Below are 21526 nucleotides of genomic sequence, written 5' to 3'. Positions count from 1 at the left end.
TATTTAGACTGGAAACAAGACATAAATACTGTAACGTTCTAAATGTTATTGTGTTGATGACAAGGAGTTTAATGTTTAAGTTGCACTTTATTTGTCGGTTATGGCCTTCAGCAGCCCAAATAAACACCCCTCTCCACCAGCACGCCTCGTTATTGCCTGAGAACGCTACAATAATAACTTGTTTAGCAGTGTCAGACCCAAGAAAAGTGATTTAAAAGACTGTGCGTGTGTTGAACTGGATTTATCAGGATAGCCATAGTCTGTCCTGCAGGGGTTTTGGACCTCTTTAAGAGGGATGGGTACATCATCTGCTTTGACTCCATTCAGGCGGTCTCTTACCTAATCAAACATACATTACTGTTAGAAATCTTCAGTGAGCAAACGGAGCAGGAGATTTGCACTGCAAAAAATGCTCTTCTTATTTAGTATTTTTTCCTTGTTTCCAGTCCAAATATCTACATTTTCTTAAATCAAGATGCATATACTATATAAGTAAAATGACATTAGATATTTTTTCTTAAATAAAATCAAAATGAAGGGAGTTTTCGCTTAAAACAGGCTAAAAGATCTGCCAATGGGGTGAGAAAAATAATCTTATTTCTGTTTGGGACGGAAACAAGGAACAAGATTTCAATCAGAAACAAGATTTTATTTCTCACCCCATTGGCAGATCATTTTGCCTGTTTTAAGCAAAAACTCTTTTAGATAAAAAGTCAACTTAAAAAGTAAACTTACTTTTTAGATTTCAGATTTTATTTTCCTAAGAAAACAAGGAAAAATATCTTATGTCGTTTTACTTATCTAGTAAATGCATCTAAGAATTGTTAGATATTTAGACTAGAAAACAAAGACAAAATGACTAAGTAAGAAGAGCATTTTTATAGTTAGTTTTTGATGCAGATGTGTGTCCTGCTCTTACCGCCTCCACCTCTCTGAAGACTCGCAGCAGGTTTCGTCCCAAAGCATCTTTAATCTCTTCATCTGACCAGTGACGTCTAAGCAGTTCGGCCACCAGGTCTGGGTACTTTGACACGTCCTCTAGACCAACTGGGACCCTGTTCAAAACCATCACATTATTCATTAACGGTTATGTATGGAGTCCTGTTTACTTGTCCATGTTTTAAACAATTAAAGGCAAGTTAGAATAGCCTACACATGCTTTACAAATGTGAAATGCATTAAAAGGAGAGTGAAGTTTCAGCTCTAAACACCCCACTGATAATTTACATTATACCATGTTGTAAATTTGAGTGGAAGGAAAAACATGCTGATTCCATGCATGTATCTTTAAATGCAAATTAGCTGCTTCTTCCCGCCTCTTTATCCAGAAGAGGGTGGAGCCTGTACAGCTCATGCCTCGGATACTAACATCTGTTTGGTATTGATGATCATCTCCATCAGGCTCACGTGACACTGCAGTCCTTTTTTTTAGAGGATTATATGCTATTAGGGCGGAGTCTGTTAGTGTTTGAGGGTGGGGTCTATGCTATAAGGGCGGAGTCTGTTAGTGTTTGAGGGTGGGGTCTATGCTATTAGGGCAGAGTCTGTTAGTGGTTAAGGGTGGGGTCTATGCTATAAGGGTGGAGTCTGTTAGTGGTTGAGGGTGGGGTCTATGCTATTAGGGTGGAGTCTGTTAGTGTTTGAGGGTGGGGTCTATGCTATTAGGGCAGAGTCTGTTAGTGGTCGAGGGCGGAGTCCATGCTATTAGGGCGGAGTCTGTTAGTGGTTGAGGGTGGGGTCTATACTATTAGGGCGGAGTCTGTTAGTGGTTGAGGGTGGGGTCTATTCTATAAGGGTGGAGTCTGTTAGTGGTCGAGGGTGGAGTCCATGCTATTAGGGCCGAGTCTGTTAGTGGTTGAGGATGGGGTCTATGCTATAAGGGTGGAGTCTGTTAGTGGTTGAGGGTGGGGTCTATGCTATTAGGGCGGAGTCTGTTAGTGTTTGAGGGTGGGGTCTATGCTATAAGGGTGGAGTCTGTTAGTGTTTGAGGGTGGGGTCTATGCTATAAGGGTGGAGTCTGTTAGTGGTTGAGGGTGGGGTCTATGCTATTAGGGCGGAGTCTGTTAGTGTTTGAGGGTGGGGTCTATGCTATAAGGGTGGAGTCTGTTAGTGTTTGAGGGTGGGGTCAATGCTATAAGGGTGGAGTCTGTTAGTGTTTGAGGGTGGGGTCTATGCTATTAGGGCAGAGTCTGTTAGTGGTTGAGGTAGGAGTCCATGCTATTAGGGCGGAGTCTGTTAGTGGTTGAGGGCGGAGTCCATACAATTAGGGCGGAGTCTGTTAGTGTTTGAGGGTGGGGTCTATGCTATAAGGGTGGAGTCTGTTAGTGTTTGAGGGTGGGGTCTATGCTATAAGGGTGGAGTCTGTTAGTGTTTGAGGGTGGGGTATATGCTATTAGGGCAGAGTCTGTTAGTGGTTGAGGTAGGAGTCCATGCTATTAGGGCGGAGTCTGTTAGTGGTTGAGGGCGGAGTCCATGCAATTAGGGTGGAGTCTGTTAGTGTTTGAGGGTGGGGTCTATGCTATAAGGGTGGAGTCTGTTAGTGTTTGAGGGTGGGGTCAATGCTATAAGGGCGGGGTCTGTTAGTGTTTGAGGGTGGAGTCTATGTTATTAGGGCGGAGTCTGTGAGTGGTTGAGGGCGGAGTCTATGCTTTTAGGGCGGAGTCTGTTAGTGGTTGAGGGCGGAGTCTATGCTTTTAGGGCGGAGACTGTCAGCAGTCGTAGGCAGGGCCTAAGCATATGTAACATCACACTACTAGAATCTGCAAACGGCTTGTTCTGAGACACTGTTTATAATTTATGGGGATTTAAAAAAAAAAGAGTGGGTGGATTTTTACCATTATAGAGTAGTGTAGACACATTTATGTTCAAACACCATGTAAAAGTGAATTTTGCACAATAGGTCCCCATTTCAATTAGAAAGCAGGCATGCTTACCTTGACACACCATCATAATCTCCTCCAAATCCAATGATACTAGCGTCAGCCACTTTCTTGATATGGTCAAAGTGATCTGAATGTCATATATAGAAGTGAAGTCACATATTAACGTCTGGCCTCGTATCTTAAGGAGTGCTATATGAAGGGGTAGCAGAAACTGAGGATGCTTTGAGGTAACTCACCAGCCACATGCGAGATGTTAGCCTCCTTTTGGCAGGTTACATAATCGTTATAAAAATTAACCATGACAATCCCCTGCTTTCTTTTCTGAAACAGAAACATTTGGGGAAAATTACACTTTTATACTATCCTGGATGCCAGCCAAACTTAGATGGCTTGGTCTGTTGTGATTGGTCTGCTCTGCTCTGATTGGTCATGTCAATCACAGAAATGATTGCCTACACCACTGATACCTAAAACTACCCATAACTGTAGCCTTAACCAATCAAATTAGCTGCAGCGTGGGATTTCCGCTGAACTGTTTTTTTTTTTTTTTGGGGGGGGGGGGGGGGGGGGAGATTTATTTAAAATTTAAAAAAATAAAAAAATAAAAATAAAATGATTTACCATAAATAAGCTAGTCAGCTATCCAACGAATAGGCTACTAAACTCTCCACATAACCAAACAAAAAAACAGTTGTAAATTCTTCAAAATAAATGCCATGATCACTAAATTTTATACAGGTGTTACTTGTAAATAGTGATCAGCAACCAAATATTGATAATGTGGAAGTTACTGCCGTTTCCCATGGTGTGACTTCTCACTTTTTGCAGACAATACAAAGGCAGAGTACAGTAACTTCAAAATACAGGCCAAAAGTCAAAGATTTTTTTAATGTAGATAATTTTAATTACTAAAACATCTAAATGCGATGCGATCTAAATCCAGTGTCCTACCAATAATTAATTGGGCTGGACAACTAAACATCTTTACACTCTAAAAAACACAACTTGAAAAAAAGTTGAGAAGACGGATTTTGTTGTGTTGGTTGAGCAAAAATCCATACTGTAAAAATCTTGTACAACAACAACAACAAAAAATCTTAGTACTAATTTCCACTAGCGTTTTCTTGTTGACGAGACTTTTGTGAATAACAGTTATACGAACTGAAAATAAGTTGTCTGTGACACAAAAAAATGTTCAGTTGAGTCATCGTGACATTGACTTTTTAAATATAACTCTGATTGTATTTGTCTGACAGAAGAATGTCATAAACACCTATAATGACTTGAGGGTGAGTAAATCATAGGCTTGGTTTCATTTTTGGCTGAACTAACCCTTTCAGCATTCATTCTCAACATTTAGCAGCAATAGATAAAGGCTTAAAGCAGGTTGGAACTGTTTTTCTTTGCGGAAGCTTTGCGTAAGAGCGGATAAAATATTTAATCTCAAGACAATATTTAGTGTCTAATTTATTTGAGACTAGTAGCCGTGTAATAAGCGGGATAATGTACACCCAGCCGGTTGTTATCGCAGAATAAACCCCTTCAGAGTGATGCTCCGCTTCGCCTCGGGGTCCTGATCACTCTGAAGGGGTTTATTCTGCGATAACAACCGGCTGGGTGGACATTATCCATTACATACAATCCACTCAGACTCAAACTGCCCAACTAAAGGAAACACTCATGACCAAAATGGTAACCAAACATCTTCAATAAAAAAGCCTACATCTGAACCTGTTCATTCTTAATAAGAACTTCTGTTTCCAAAAGACACACAATGTTGAATTGGCTCAACTACAAAAGATTTGTTACTGAATATCTCCAGAAAACAAATAATGTCAAGTTGACACAACAACAGAAAAAATGTCACAGACAACTTATTTTCAGTTCGTATAACTGTGATTTACAAAATTTGAGTAAACAAACAAACAAACAAAAAAAAAGCTAGTGGAAATTGGTACTAAGGTTGTTTTCGTTGTACAACCTAAACATTTTTTACAGTGTAAAGTCCTTTTTCTCAGTTCCACACTTTATGTTTTTTGGCCTTTGTAGGGAAGTATGGCCGTATCACAGCCGTGCTGATATTACAGTAAGTTCACCAGCATGTGGTGTTGCTTAATTAAAGCATAATTTATGTGTTCTCTTTAAAGTCTGCCCTGCACTTACCTTTTATTACATCTTTTTATATCAATTACATATCACATGATTTGTTTTATGAATATGACAGTGTAAGTGCCTCTTTGTCTTTTTGGGCAATAAACTTTGTTATCTAACAGCTTGAGATTGTAAACTTACCACTTCCATGAGAACGTCATCAGGAACATTTCTCTTGTGTTTGCAGATGGTGTAGGCAGAAGAGTGGCTGAAGATAACTGGGGCTTGGGAGATCTCCAGCACCTGCTTCATCACCGCCTCGGACACATGAGCCAGGTCAATCAGCATCCCAATGCGGTTCATTTCCCGGATCACTCGCTGGAAGGGGCAATCGGATTGACAGCAATAATAAGCCAAGCTTTCTCTAAAAGAGGACGGCAAGTCAGCACTGAAAAAAATGCGTTTCTTACTTAGTATTTTTGTCTTGTTTCTAGTCAAAATATATAAAATTCTTACATTAAGAAACATTTACTAGACAAGCAAAAATAATAGTCTTGTTTTGGGGAAAAATAACTCAAAATGAAGAGAGTTTTTACTTAAAATGAGCAAAATAATCTGCCAATGGGGTAAGAAAAATAATGTAGTTTTAAGATTATTTTACTTATCCCACTGGCAGATTTTTTAGCTCATTTTAAGTAAAAACTCTCTTCATTTTGAGTTATTTTTCCCCAAAACAAGACTATTATTTTTGCTTGTCTAGTAAATACTTATTGTTTTACCACCACCATTCAATGCTTTATGTTATATATATATATATATATATATACATACAAAAGACAAAGCTTTTATGGCTCATAATGGAGAATATAAAATAACACCCCAGGCATAAACTGAGCAAAAATATGCAATTTTGTGCAGTTGTTGATGAAAATGAGATTTTTACATTCACATTTATTTCTTTAGTGAGCACTTTTATCCAAAGTGACTTAAAAATGAGGAGAGCAATAGAAGCAATCAAGGCATCTTTAATTCATATCAGTTAGTTGTCACTCTCTCACACATTAATCTCCCAATAATATGTCTTAATAAATGATGTTCTTAGTTTTATGATCAAAGCTCTGTAGTCTTTATTGTGGGTGCAAAGCACATAATTCAATGCAATACAAAGATGATTGAGCTTTTAGAGATGAACAAATAAACCATCCTCAAAAACCTGTTTGATCATATTTGATACTCACATTTCCTCGCATGATTTTTCAGAAAAAAATGCATATGCATAATCAAGTAAACAAAAGTTGCTACATCCCAGTTTATCTTAAAATATTACCAACAATATAAAAATAATTTCTACGTTTACTGTAAATTACGAACTATAAATTAGACTACAGGAAGCATGTTGTAGATTGTGTAAGTATAATTGACAATTTGAAGTCCTTTGAAATATGATTCTGTAGGCTTTATAGGGTTAAAGAAATACACTTAAAAAAAATCTGGGTAAAAAACAACCCAATGTTGGGTCAAATATGGACTAACCCAGCGATTGTGTTGTCTTAAGTAAATATTTAACCCAACCGCAGGATTAACAACCCAATTGCTGGGTTAGTCCATATTTGACCCAAAATTGGGTTAAAACAACCCAACATTTTTTAGAGTGTAGGGTGATGTGCAATGTACACTGTAAAAAAAAAAATCAGGTCCAAATTTTCTAGTGACTGATCACATCTAAATTTTTAATTTGGCCAAATTGAATTTCTGTGCATTTAATTGCATCAATTCACAGAAACTCATTTTGGCCAACTACGTCACTAGAACATTTTCAATTGGCGACATGATTGTTTTTTTTTTTTTTTTTTTTTTTTTTACAGTGTATTATGAGAAAATTGTAATGTTTTTTGACCTTTTATGCACACTCTAAAAAATTGCTCTAAAAAACAATTGGGTTGTTTTAACCCAGCGATTTAGTTGTTTTAATCCTGCGGCTGGGTTAAATATTTGCTTAAGACAACCCAATCGCTGGGTTAAAACAACCCAACTGCTGGGTTAGTCCATATTTGACCCAACATTGGGTTGTTTTTCAACTCAGACAGAATTCTTTAGAGTGCATGTAAATCTAATGTAGGAGACTGAAAAAAAGGAACCTTTAATAGCATAATAGGGACACTTTAAGAAAAAGTAACTGGCTTTTTTATTTAAGTCCAAAGTATAATTTTTGCTTTAGTTGACATAAAAGCATTTCTACGTGTGTCTAACCTTGCCGAAATCAGACAAGCCATTATGCTCCACAGGCTCAGATCCCGTGTCCACCAGCCAGTTGTCTGACCTAGAAGGAAGCGAGAGAAAAGTACTGTAAAGGGAAAGGATGGGCACGTGAACTAATGAGGCTTTCTTCAGAAACCAGGTGGAGCTGGTTCCACCATTTCAACCGCCACTCTCTTTCTAAATGAAATATGAGTCTGTAAGCAAATGCTGGTAAGAGTTGAAGAACAAGCCTGGCATTTCCCATAAAATTCAGAGGTAACACTTTATTATGGGGAACACTTATTAACTATGACCTTTTCCCTCAATAAACTCCTAATTTACTGCTTATTAATAGTTAGTAAGGTAGTTTTTGTAGCATTTAAGTTTAGGTATTGGGTCGGATAAAGGGCTGTAGAATAAGCTCATGCAGAATAAGGCATTAATATGTGCTTTATAAGTGCTAATAAACAGACAATATCCTAGTAATATGCATGATAATAAGCAACTAGTTAATATTTAATAACTGAACCTTAAAATAAAGTGTTACCGATGTGGAGAAAAAAACAAACAAAAACTGTTGTGGGTGTGTGTGTCAAAATTAAGGAAGCTCCTCTGGCACATTTCCCGGACAGGTTTATGTGAACTAAGTTTCCTCACCTCGCAGGAACAACCAGTATGTGCCTTTCAGACGAGACTGCATGGTTTCGCGGACAGTAGTGGAGTATTTTTACTTTCCACTCAAGTACATTTTTAAAGGGGGGGTGAAACACTCAGTTTCAGTCAGTGTCATGTCAATCTTGAGTACCTATACAGTAGCATTGCATCCTGCATATCTCCGAAAAGTCTTTATTTTTTTAATAATTATATAAGAAAGATGCGCTGTTCCGAGTCTTTCCGAAAAAAGCCGAGCGGGTGGGGGCGTGTCGTGTGAGCGGAGCTAAATAATGACGTGTGCTCGCTGCTGCTATTGTGTTGAGTCGAGTGCGTCGTAAAGCTGTGTCATCCCTAACAGCGGGAAAAAACTTTATTCAAAATAAAAATATGGCTTTTAATCAGATACAGCCATACATCTATGATCCGGAATCAGACCCAGAGGCTGCAGTTGAACAGGAGCAGCAGCAAAAACGGCTAGAGCAGGACGTCTCTATGTGGTACAAGTTATACACTAACTATATAATATGCTTAGCGGCTTGTGTTATTTACATATTTATACTTGAATTATATCGTCGTATTTTTGTCTTTGAAGGTGTACATGTGGGAAGTGCAGTTGTGCACGTGTGTTTGTGTGTTTACGCGTGGTTTGTGTAGACAGTAAGCGGACTAAAAGCAGTCTCACTCACCCTTCTAACGTTGGGACTGCTCCATCCTTCAGCATTAGGCGATTGGAAAATCCGGCGTCGAGCTGGGCCTTGTTTATGAAACAGTCGGCACCGAAATGCAGCGAACAGATATAAACATTCGCGCAACTCAGTTGCTGATCCGGAAAAGCAAATTACATCCACTGTTGCCTTAACGCGGGGTTTTTGGGGAATCTGTGCAGGACTGTCTTGGTCTGGCAACCAAAAACGCACTTTTTTGGTGACATTGTTAATTTCTTGAAGTCACATCACCTGTCCAGCATCCTACGAGCCAGCGCTTTGATGGGCGTAGCCTGTTACTTTCGCTCTCTCCCTCTCTCTCTCTCACGCTCTTCCGGTAGAATTGTCCGTAAGGCCCATACAAGGAAATTCCGCCCCCATTAACGTCAAAGGGGACGCATGATCTCAAAAAACTTGCCGAAATGTATGACTAACCGGAAGTAGTATTTTTGACAAAGAAATACTCCCATCAAACGTCCACCTTAACTTTTGAAACTTTGTCTATGTTTAGAATGGGATTCCAAGTCTTTAACAGTGTAAAAAGATCAGTATGCATGAAACAGCATTTCACCCCCCCTTTAAGTATATACTTTCTCAGTGTTTTTCTTTAGAAAACGTTTACTTCACTGCATTCCAACGCATAATATATAATGTCATACTTTTTACTGCACTACATTTCATGAATAAAAGTTGTTGTTTTCTTACCTTTAATACTTAATTACACTAAAAATGTAGTACTTTCTTACTTGTACTCAAGTAAAACTTTAAATATTTTACTTGAGTAAAAGTATAAAGTACATGTTTAAAAGGGGGGGGGGGTGAAACACTCAGTTTCAGTAAATCTCATGTCAATCTTGAGTACCTATAGAGTAGTATTGCATCCTTCATATCTCCGAAAAGTCTTTAGTTTTATTATATTTATTAAAGAAATATGGGCTGTACCGAGTCTTTCCGGAAAAAAACGAGCGGCTGGAGGCGTATCGAGTGGGCGGAGCTAAAGAATGACGAGCGCGCAAAGCGGTGACGTCCTCAAGCGTGGAGAAACCCATGGCTATCTCAGCTAATACAGATAATGATCCAGAATCATTCGGAGGCTGAAATAAATTGAACAGGAGAAGCAGCAGCAGCAGGACGTCCGTCTCTGTGGTATGGACTGTATTTAGTTGCCTGTCAACATTTGTGTGTCTTTACTCTCAGTTTATGAGGACATGATTCGGTTTATGGACTATTGTATGCGACTAAACCTTAGCAGTAGCAAGCAAAACGGTTTTGCACGTCAGACTAGTGTAACGTTATACAGAGAACAGCAATGGAGTAACCGTTAGCACATTTGAATGACGAAGCACGCGATCGTGTCGTTTACTGGTGTTTACTCACGCGACGATAGCCGACAGCACAGACATCTGAAGCAGTTTTACTCACCGGCTGCTTCCAAAGCAGGACCGAACCTTTATCGCTGGGACCGCTCTGTCAAAAACACACTTCTTTGGTATGATTTGGTAAAGTCCTGACAGCAGTGACCGTGGAGATCCACTTTGAGACGCGACTGAAGCGATGTTGTGAAGCTTCCCGTCATTTCTGCGTTCAAATCGGTTCAAATGCAGCGCTGCCTTCCCAGAATGCTGTGCTTAAGCGTTGAAGTCGCTCGACGTCACCCATAGGAATAAAGTGGAGCGCGGCGCGCGACATAAGTGTTCACGGACGACTGGATCTGCACCTGAGAGTGTTTACAGCGTGCATTTCCTCTCTCGCTCTAGTCACACGCGCGCACCCTACCGGGAGAAGAGCCGTACGGCCCATACAAGGACCTTCCGCTCTTATTATCGTCAAGCCGACCCATACTCGGAAAAAACTCTCCGAAACTTGTGAGAAACCGGAAAGAGTATTTCTGACACAGAAATACTCCATCAAACGGCCAACATTAGTTTTTGAAACGTTGTCTATGTTTAGGATGGGAATCCAAGTCTTTAACAGCGTAAAAAGCTCAGTATGCATGAAACAGCATTTCACCCCCCCTTTAATGTAAGTCTACACTCAAAAAATGACGTGTTGAATTTACTTAAAAAATATGCGTCAAATGGTTGCACACAACTATATTGAGCAATTTTTGCAAATAATTTAGTTATATTATTTAAGTAATAAGAAATTTAAGTAAAGCTGACACAATTTCTTTGAGTAAATACAAACCATTTTAATTTGTCACTGTTACATAATATTTATATGTGCCGTTTACTTAATGGTGTTATGTTCAATTTATAAAAGTTTATTATGTAACGTGAACACTGTTCTCAATTTAATTTGCCTTTAAAACTTTTAAATAACAACAAGCATATTTATACAAATAAAATAACTCATTGGACAAACTAAAAATATTTAATTAAGAGCAGAAATTTGTATAAGTGCCCACAGCCTAAACACACACACACTCTTCTGCATAATGCTAACCACAAAATTACAGAAACTCCTCAATGTCCAACATAACTGAACATTAAACACTAGCACTAAAACTTAATCTTTCCCTTCACTGAAAAACACATAAAATAACACTTTAATCAATACATTCTCTCTCCTAGCGCAGTCCCTTGCAAAGCATGCTGGGAACTACAGATCCACGGCCCAGTTAGTTATGTCAGCACAAATATTTCATGTAGTTTTAACACAAATTAATTAAGAAAACTTCAGTTTTAAATATATTAGGTTGATTGAACACAAACATATCTAATTTTGACACAACTTAGTTTAATTAAGTAAAGTAAACATCATTTAAATGTGTCTTATCTACACTGTAAAAAAGGCAAATTTTGAACTTTTGCAGTACTTGATCTTGTATAACTAATAAAAAAAGTTTGATCAGTTAAAACAATGTAAAAACATATGTTGTCATAATTTATTGAACATATATTTTTTTACAGAAGGGCCTGAATCATTTTTTGAGTGAATCTGTTTTATTATGTACTTTATCATTGGTCTCTTTGGAAAACCTTTACTTTATTTGTACTTTTTACAATTTAAAAAATTATGTTTTTGAATGTTGTGAATTTAAAGTTTTCCAAATAAGAACAATGATAAAGTACATATACTTGAAAAACAAAATGACTTGGACAGTAAAAATCCGCCTCTGGTCTTCTCAGGTTATCTTCTAACATCAAGCGCTAGTGTGTGTGAGGTGAATGCTCGAGTGTATACACTCACCAGGGTGTGTTGCAGCTGTGTGTGAGTGTGAGATATCGGACGCCCAGCTGGTACATAATGCGCAGAGTCCCCAAACTGCTGTCGATCGAATGTCCACCTTCCACTCCAATCAGACTGGCTGTTTTATGTTGCTCAAAGGCTTCCATTATATCTATAACAACAGATTATTTCATGGTTATTAGAAACTATACAATTATAAATACACATACGTTATCTCGGTTGCAGTTGCAGTGTTTGTCTGTCACTTCGGTTACACTTTATGGTAACACTTTACAATACGGGCGCACTAATAGGCATTAATTCATGCTTAATTAATGCACAAATAATCATCAGTTAATGTATTACTAATGGTGAACTAACCCATTTATGTCACGTAACGAGGAATAAACAGACGGCAGGCAGAGGAGCAGGATCCAAATGAAGGAGAAATTTAATAACCAAAACAATCAAAAATCAGGAACAAAATAACACTGAGCAAATGAAAAGAAAACACGGGGAACAGAGAACAACTGAATCACAGAGGTATAAATACACACCAGGGAACAAGGCTAACAAGATAACAAGGGGAGTGGTAAATGGGAAACACCTAACTAATCAACATAAAAAACTACAAGAACTACAAACTCCACAGGAAACAGGACACAGAACAATACACAGATACCGTCAACATAAAAGTCCCACAGAGTGCCAGACACTGAACAGATGTGACATTACCTACACCCCCCGCCACCAAAGGAGTGGCTTCCAGACACTCCAGAACCAGTCACGGAGGGAGGGGAAGCGGCGGCGGAACAGGGGGAGGGATGGAGGGTCAGGAGCGGACACTGGTAGCGAGATGGGGACCTGGGGCAGATCAGGCGGGACTGGAGGGACAGGCCAGGGCAGCCCAAACAGTTCAGGAGGCCAGGGCGGCACAGGCTGGTCATAGGTCTGTGCATACAGCAGGCCGCTGGGCTGGGGCACAGACTGGAAGTCAGCTTGTGCCCTCTCCGGACTCTGTGCTGGGGCCGGAGCCCTCTCCGGACTCTGTGCTGGGGCCTGGAGCCCTCTCCGGACTCTGTGCTGGGGCCTGGAGCCCTCTCCGGACTCTGTGCTCGGGCCGGAGCCCTCTCCGGACTCTGTGCTCGGGCCGGAGCCCTCTCCGGACTCTGTGCTCGGGCCGGAGCCCTCTCCGGACTCTGTGCTCGGGCCGGAGCCCTCTCCGGACTCTGTGCTCGGGCCGGAGCCCTCTCCGGACTCTGTGCTCGGGCCGGAGCCCTCTCCGGACTCTGTGCTCGGGCCGGAGCCCTCTCCGGACTCTGTGCTCGAGCCGGAGCCCTCTCCGGACTCTGTGCTCGGGCCGGAGCCCTCTCCGGACTCTGTGCTCGGGCCGGAGCCCTCTCCGGACTCTGTGCTCGGGCCGGAGACCTCTCCGGACTCTGTGCTCGGGCCGGAGACCTCTCCGGACTCTGGGCTCGGGCCAGCCACGGCAAGGGAATGCACTTGGGCAGCTCAGGACACTCCTCCAAGACTACCGCAGGCTGCTCAGAAACAAGCCCTGAGTCTCCAGAGGAGGTCCTGTGTTTCTCCCAAGCAAGTGGTACTGCTGCCACAAAGAAGCCCAGCACAGCCCTCCTGGCTGTGTCAGGACTCAGGATCTCCAGACTCGGGACCACCGGAACATGATCCACTGGCAGAGAGACCACCGGAAACTGGGACCACCAGCACAGGGTCCGCCTGACCACGACCCACGGGAACTGGGACCACCCAAACTGGGACCACCAGCACAGGGTCCGCCTGACCATGGGAACTGGGATCACCCGAACTGGGACCACCGGCACAGGGATCACCGGCACAGGAGCCACTGGACTCGGGACCACTGGACATGGGACCTCCTCCACCGAGACCCTGGCCACCGGGATCTCTGACTTGGTGAATCCCGCCATCCAGTCCCATAGCTTCAGAGCATGAGCCGCGTAGCTTTCCAAAGACCCATCAGGATCCCAGTCAGGCATGGGGCTCTGACAATCCCCTCCAAAAGAGGATCATCAGGCATGCCTCGCCCATCTGAGTCAGACGAGCCAACTTGATGAACTCGAACACAAAGTCCTTGGTGCTGAGCTCTCCTTTCTGGAGCCGCACTAATCTCCCCGCTGGATCCATAAGTAGGTCTGTCATTCTGTCACGGAACGGGGAATAAACAGACGGCAGGCAGAGAAGCAGGATCCAAATGCAGGGGAAATTTAATAACCAAAACAATCAAAAATCAGGAACAAAATAACACTGAGCAAACGAAAAGAAAACACAGGGAACAGAGAACTAAGAACAACTGAATCACAGAGGTATAAATACACACCAGGGAACAAGGCTAACAAGATAACAAGGGGAGTGATAAATGGGAAACACCTGGGAAAACTAATCAACATAAAAAACTACAAGAACTACAAACTCCACAGGAAACAGGACACAGAACAATACACAGATACCGTCAACATAAAAGTCCCACAGAGTGCCAGACACTGAACAGATGTGACAATTTAATGATTACTGCATCAGCGACTAATGAAAATTCATCATGATTAATAGATTAAGTAATCAATAAATTGTTATTAGTTAAATGTGTCATAATGTATTAACTCCTTAATAACATATTATATTAATTAATAATGCAAATTAACATGTTAATTATCACAATGGGTCAAAGCCATGCATTTCAACTTCCAGTGTCTGCTTTAATTAATCATTAGCTAATGATTTATAAAGATATCGTTATGTTATGACTTTACTTGTTGGGGCACATGACTATTACTATAAAGGGTTTGGTTTAGTGACTCGCTCATAAAGACTTCACTCGTTTCATTACTGGATGAATCAGTGTTTTTGAACGAATCTCTTGAGTGAATGATTCAATGACTCGCTCATAAAGACTTCACTCGTTTCATTACTGGATGAATCATGCTGCGTCCCAATTCGCCTACTTATACTACGTCCTAAAAGTATGTACTCTTTTTGTGAAGAAAAAGTATATACTTTTGAGTGTGTAGCAGAAAAGTATGCAAGCTTCGGGACATACTACTTCGCCATCTTTAACGGACTCTGTGGCTTAGTTACGTGCATCCCGTCACCGTTTATCTGCCCTGTCAATCATCGTCAGATTCGTCACAGTTCAAATCCTTCACATTCAGTTTAATCTCCTACCGTATCAGAGAGAAATGTAGCCGCTCGTTGATCTGCCATGTGTGTGTCTTTAATGCAGAGACTCTCCTCATGTATTTAAAAATATAATGATGCATTTAAAAGTTAATGGCCAAACGTGTAATTTCAAAAGTTCTCAATGCTGCTGCGGGTGAAATATAATGTGACAACACTGAATAAATATATTTTTGTCAGGTTAAATATTGATAGTTGGTCACTCAAACCCCTTTATCTAAACTTCTCTACTTAACCGTCGAACTCGCACATCCGTCATGTTTGTAGTTTTTTAACGCTTTTTATCCGCGTTTGTAGTTCTAATCGAATCCTCGTCCAACTCGCAATGGGTTGTGGGCAATATCAGCCGTTAGAGTGCCCATCGATCCATACTGTGAATTCGGACCGGAAATAGTAAACCATCCGGGAATCTTTGGAATACTCTTTTCAACATACTATGATTTGGGACATACTAATTCTATTTTCGAATACTATTTAGGATGGATAGTATGCGAATTGGGACGCAGGGTCAGTGCTTTTGAACGAATCTCTTGAGTGAATGATTCAATGACTCGCTCATAAAGACTTCATTTGTTTCATTACTGGATGAATCAGTGCTTTTGAACAAATCTCTTTGATGATAGATTCAATGATTCACTCATAAAGACTTCCTTTGTTTAATTACTGGATGAATCAGTGCTTTTGAACAAATCTCTTAAATGAATGATTCAATGACAAATGCATTTTTAACAGTCACAAGTTGGCACCTACTGGTGTAACAATGTAATTCAAGTGTTTTATTTTAGTGATTAAATTTAAATCTGTTTCAAAAGTGCTTCAGAGGGTATTTACACCTAGTCTTATCCATCCCATTATAGAAAATGCATGAAGTGATCAGGTGTAAACTGGCCTATAGAGCCAAATTATTTATTTAGATTAAGATTAAGATCAGTTTTGGGGAAAGTTACCTTGAAAAGTAATGTATTACAATATTGCGTTATTTAGTTACTTTTTTTTTTTTTTTAAGTAAGGCGTTACATTACTTTTTTGCGTTACTTTTTTACGTTTTTTTATATAACAAAAAGTTATATTTTTGAGCAAATGTAAAGACCCTTTGACACCAAAAGTAGATAATAATCCTCAGGTAACACTTATTTCCCCTATAAAAACACAATCTAAAGTATTTTTTGCGTATGGTTTAACTGAATCATTAACGGTCAGCAGCAAGACGTCGGTCAATAAAGTGAGATTGAATGCATACAAATATTTGATTTATTTAACATATTTAATTATTAGAGGTTTGCCTAGTATTCTGATTTTGCATTTCACAGATTTGATTAATTTTGAGGAGAGCCAAAAAAGGCTTTTGTGCAAATGAGATTAGTAAATGCACGCTAGAACTATAATAACCTTCATGTTTACACACAACGACTTCACACTTACGACTTATCTCAACATTACTTATTTGAAAAAGTAACTCAGATATTTTGTTATAAATTTTAAAAGTAACACTTTACTTGAAGGGGTGTGCATAAGACTGACATGACACCTTCATAATCATGACATGACACGTGTCATGAATATGAAGGAGTTTTTATGCATCTTTATGACAACTGTCATTAAGTGTCATTCGCTTAATTATGTAATTTTTAATGCAATGATGACATTTCGGAGTTGTCTTTGTTATGACAACTTGACATAAACCAATACATCATAACCTGTCAGTGTCTTTGTCATGACAACTTGACATTACCAAGACAACATAACCTGTCATAAACATGACATAACAGATTATCAAATTTAAGAAACTTACTTAGCTTATAGGGTTAACCTTAAACTGTTATGTGGTTGGTTTTGATGTTGACTGAGGCCATTATAATGTCATACATTTTTTTCAGTGGCACAAGTTTAATTTGTCATTAAAATGCAATTAGGTGTTAATACGCTGTCAAATTATTTTTTAATAACAGCATTATTAATATTTTTCAGTTCACAATGTTTTGTTTTATTTTTTAAGTTTGCTCCACCAGCTTCAACAGAAGGTTAGATAATAGACAATTTCAAATGTCTTAAAAATATAAAAAGGAGTTTGAGAAATAAAATCAATCATTTAATTTTTAAGACCTGCCCTCTCACAGAACTGACTCTTAAAAACACAAGGCATGAATTTATGCACAGGTGACCAGCACCAATTAACGCAAAAAGGGGAAAACACGTACACAAATAATGGCCATTACACAAAATAAACATATATATATCAACATCATATACACACATAAACAAACACAGAAAAATAACACTTTGTCAAATGACTTCACGTTATAAATTATCTTTCGATGTATAAAAATAAGAGAAATAGTCTTTAGAGCCCCACCCCGGGCTGAACAAGGAATGGTTGCGGCTAGAGCCTAGGCCGGAACATTATATATAGGGCCAACGTTTCCGCCCGAACCCCTTTTGACGGTGCACCAGCACACGAGACTCCACCATAACAAACGGAATGGTAAGAATAAACTCAAACTATTCGTTAAAGAGTGAGCAAAAGTTTAAATAAAGTATATTAAACCCAAAATAACGTTGTTGTGAATTGTTTTTACTTACTGCAAACTAAATTGACATTAAACACCTAAACAAACTAACCTGACTGAGGCTCTGTCAACAACTGTTACAGCGTACACATAACCAGTGGTGCCACCATAGACATCATCATATAGGTGTATATGTCTATGCCACTCTATTAATAATTAATCTAATTAATTTAATGACTCTGTACGATTTCCTCTATGATGCCATATTTCAGGTCAAGCTAAATATTCATGACACTGTTATAAAATAATTTGACAGAGTATTGACACTTAATGACATGTTAATGACAAATTCAACTTGTACCACTGTAGTTAAGGTCAAGAAATATATTCATGACAATGTTATAAAATAATTTGACAGAGTATTGACAATTAATGACATGTTAATGACAAATTCAACTTGTACCACTGTAGTTAAGGTCAAGAAATATATTCATGACAATGTTATGAAATAATTTGACATAGTATTGACACTTAATGACATGTAAATGACAAATTAAATTTATAAAAAAAATCATGACATTATAATAGCCTAATGACAGCCAACGTCAAAACCAACCACATGACAGTTTAATAATAATAATAATAATAATAATAATAGTAATAGATTTTATTTATAACGCACTTTTCATTCCGAAGAATCTCAAAGTGCAACAAAGGGAAAAAATAACAATACATGAATAACAAGTAAAAATTACAGCTCAACATCATGCCGGACGCTGATGACGCTAGCCTGGTGCAAACTTCAGCCACCATGCAGTTCAAGCCCGAGGGAGACCACCAGTGAGCAGCCGACACCCAGAAGAGACAGCAGCCGCAGCGAGCAACATCAAATGTCCTTCAAACCAAAACCAACCACAAATTCAAACAAAAACGGAAGAGAAGCGGTGAAAAAACGGCAAACAACGTCCTCTCAGTGGCTGCCAGCAATCAGCAACAGTCCCAATATTAGCTCTGTTAGACTAGTCACAAACATAAGAAAATAAAATAAAATCTAAATTTAATAGTAAAGTTAACATGATTTGTGGGTGGAGAAGCGGCGAACAGACAACGCCAGCATCCTCTCCCCCACGTTGCCTAGCAACTAATGTAATGTAAACCCAAAAAGCTAAGTAGTTTCTTAAATTTGATAATTAATCTGCTATGTCATTTCATGTCTGTTTATGACAGGTTATGTTGTCTTGGTAATGTCAAGTTGTCATGACAAAGACACTGACAGGTTATGATGTATTGGTTTATGTCAAGTTGTCATAACAAAGACAACTCCGAAATGTCATCATTGCATTAAAAATTACATAATTAAGCGAATGACACTTAATGACAGTTGTCATAAACATGCATAAAAACTCGTTCATATTCATGACAAGTGTCATGTCATGATTATGAAGGTGTCATGTCAGTCTTATGCACACCCCTTCAAGTAAAGTGTTACCTGGATTACTTTACTAGTTACTTGAAAAAGTAATCTGATTACGTAACTCGAGTTACTTGTAATGAGTTACCCCAACACTGATTAAGATGGCAGCTGTTAAACTAAATCAAGTGTTTCCTGGCCCAAATCAAAAGAGACCATCAGGTTCCTCCTTTATGTATGATTATGGATATTTTCAAAAGTTTTATGACTTTCTCGCTTCTTAAAAAGCTACATCATTTGAGCCGAGGTATCGTTCATGTATCTACTGCTCCTTCACTGTCTTACCGTGACTGCTTGCAGCAAATTTGAAAACCTCTGGGTATTCATGACACATCCTGTGGATTACATCGATCTGCTCCAAAGTCTGTCTGACTGCGTCTTTGTACTGCGTATCACAGGGGACATAAGCGGCCCAGAACTGCAACAGAAAAACAATCATAACCGTTCAGTTCGTTGACGACGTTGAATGGTCATATGTTTTGTGTGTGTGTGTTTGTTTTTGTGAAATATCAGGACACAAATGTGTATAATGACATGGTTACAGGAGAGGGTGAAATATGAGGAAATTACCCATGGCCCCACTTTTCAAAAGGCTTATAAATCACACAGGAGGAGTTTTTATTAGAAAGTAAAAATGCAGAATGTTTCCTGCGATGGGTAGGGGCTGTGTGTGTGTGTGTGTGTGCGTGCGTGCGTGCGTGTGTGTGTGTGTGTGTGTGTGTGTGTGTGTGTGTGTGTGTGTTTGTGTGTACCTGTGCTGAGAGGTGCCCTTCTTTGATTTTTTGGATGTTGGTGTGTGTGGAGTTTAGTGTGTATAAGTCCACCATGTTGAGCTGATTATTAAACCTGCTCCTCATCTGCCAGGGCAGGTCATTGTGTCTGTTATTAAAAGAAACCACAAATTACTTTCAAACAGAATCACAGATAATAAGAGAAAACAATCAAATTTCCCTCATGTGAATCGCACATTCTTTTCCTATTTTTATCTTTTCTTTCTGTCTGCTCTATTTGTACCAACAAAACATTTGTAAAATGAAACATTATGTTCATATGCAGTAGTTATCATAGATGCAAATGAGATATACTTGAAGCGAAATTGAAGAACTGGTGCGATCTCATTTAGAACAAAATCAGCCCAAAATAAATTTGATGATAGATAGATAGATAGATAGATAGATAGATAGATAGATAGATAGATAGATAGATAGATAGATAGATAGATAGATAGATAGATAGATAGATAGGTAGGTAGGTAGGTAGGTAGGTAGGTAGGTAGGTAGGTAGGTAGGTAGGTAGGTAGGTAGGTAGGTAGGTAGGTAGATAGATAGATAGATAGATAGATAGATAGATAGATAGATAGATAGATAGATAGATAGATAGATAGATAGATAGATAGATAGGTAGGTAGGTAGGTAGGTAGGTAGGTAGGTAGGTAGGTAGGTAGGTAGGTAGGTAGATAGATAGATAGATAGATAGATAGATAGATAGATAGATAGATAGATAGATAGATAGATAGATAGATAGATAGATAGATAGATAGATAGATAGATAGATAGATAGACTTACCCATCTATAAGTGGGGTGTCAGTCATCAGGCTCAGTGCGCGATCCTTATATTCGTCTGCTAAAGAGTTGATTGTTAAAGCCCACAGCACTAAACACACAGTCCTGGTCCAGTCCGTCATCATCACTCTAATTATGAACTGCTCCTCAAACAGCCCTATTTATCTCACCTCACGTTTTTAACTCACTACTTATATCCACAGATGTATTCTTCTTCTTCTCTCCCTCTGCCTGTGTGTATCTCTACACTAATGCTAAAAGACCAGTGTCATGGGTTAACGAGACCTGTGTCATGATGCACTGAAGGACAGTTAATGTATAATTTTGGGCTGTAAAATTGTCCCATAAAAGCCATGTCTTTATTTTTAATGATAGAGTAAAGTGACATAAGTGACTGTTTAAGTCCATCTGAGGCCCGTGTGCTCTCTGGCACATATCGTTACCTTCAGAGAGACTTCAGGTCAGCTCAAAGCAACATAACGTTAATCGTTCAGGAAGAGTTAATGATGGTGAGTCTCTATTATCAACCAGTGGCCGATGGAGGTCACATGTTATTATTAATTATTGGTTAAAGCGTTATAAGCCATGAACCAAACAACAAGATGAGGTCATCATAATATTGCAAAATTGTAATTTTAAGCAAAGAAAAAATGTTTGAAAAGCCAACAAAAAGGCACAACATTGTTTACATCTCGGCTTTAGTAAGGGAAAGAACTACAATCCCATGAAGCATTGCAAACAGCATAATCACATTAAAACCGATGGAGAAATATAAAACTATTAATTTAAATGTTTACCATTGCAAAATATGTATATATATATATATATATATATATATATATATATATATATATATATATATATATATATATATATATATATATATATATATATATCCCACCCACTAACAGGTGATGAAGAGATAATTAGTGTTATTCACTTCACCTACCAGGGGTCATAATGTTATGCCTGATACAAGTATTTAAGTATTTTAAGAGTTTAAGGAGATCGCGTAATTCGCAGTGCTCCGTGAAA

General features: G+C 38.9%; 1 protein-coding gene across 1 annotated transcript; it reads right to left on the bottom strand.

Annotated features, from left to right (window-relative positions):
* Positions 1 to 165: 165 nt before the first annotated feature.
* dpep1 (dipeptidase 1) lies at positions 166 to 20613 on the bottom strand. Its single transcript, XM_067447743.1, has 10 exons — positions 20495 to 20613; positions 19681 to 19807; positions 19214 to 19346; positions 11762 to 11912; positions 7224 to 7293; positions 5175 to 5351; positions 3119 to 3203; positions 2934 to 3009; positions 920 to 1055; positions 166 to 339 (listed from the first exon to the last, which is right to left on the bottom strand). The coding sequence occupies exons 1-10, from the start codon at positions 20611 to 20613 to the stop codon at positions 166 to 168; spliced, it is 1248 nt and encodes a 415-aa protein (XP_067303844.1).
* Between the last annotated feature and the right edge of the window lie 913 nt (positions 20614 to 21526).

This window comes from Pseudorasbora parva, chromosome 1 (assembly GCF_024679245.1).
Source record: "Pseudorasbora parva isolate DD20220531a chromosome 1, ASM2467924v1, whole genome shotgun sequence".
Lineage (NCBI taxonomy): Eukaryota > Metazoa > Chordata > Actinopteri > Cypriniformes > Gobionidae > Pseudorasbora > Pseudorasbora parva.
Note: the sequence above shows the minus strand (reverse complement) of the source record. Positions and strands in the feature narration are given on the sequence as shown.

Coding starts and splice junctions, on each gene's coding strand:
- dpep1 (XM_067447743.1), bottom strand. CDS start 20,613: ATGACGGACTGGACCAGGACTGTGTGTTTAGTGCTGTGGGCTTTAACA. Junction 19,808..20,494: donor GACACCCCACTTATAGATGG/GTAAGTCTATCT, acceptor TTTTAATAACAG/ACACAATGACCTGCCCTGGC. Junction 340..919: donor TCTTCAGAGAGGTGGAGGCG/GTAAGAGCAGGA, acceptor ATGTTTGATTAG/GTAAGAGACCGCCTGAATGG.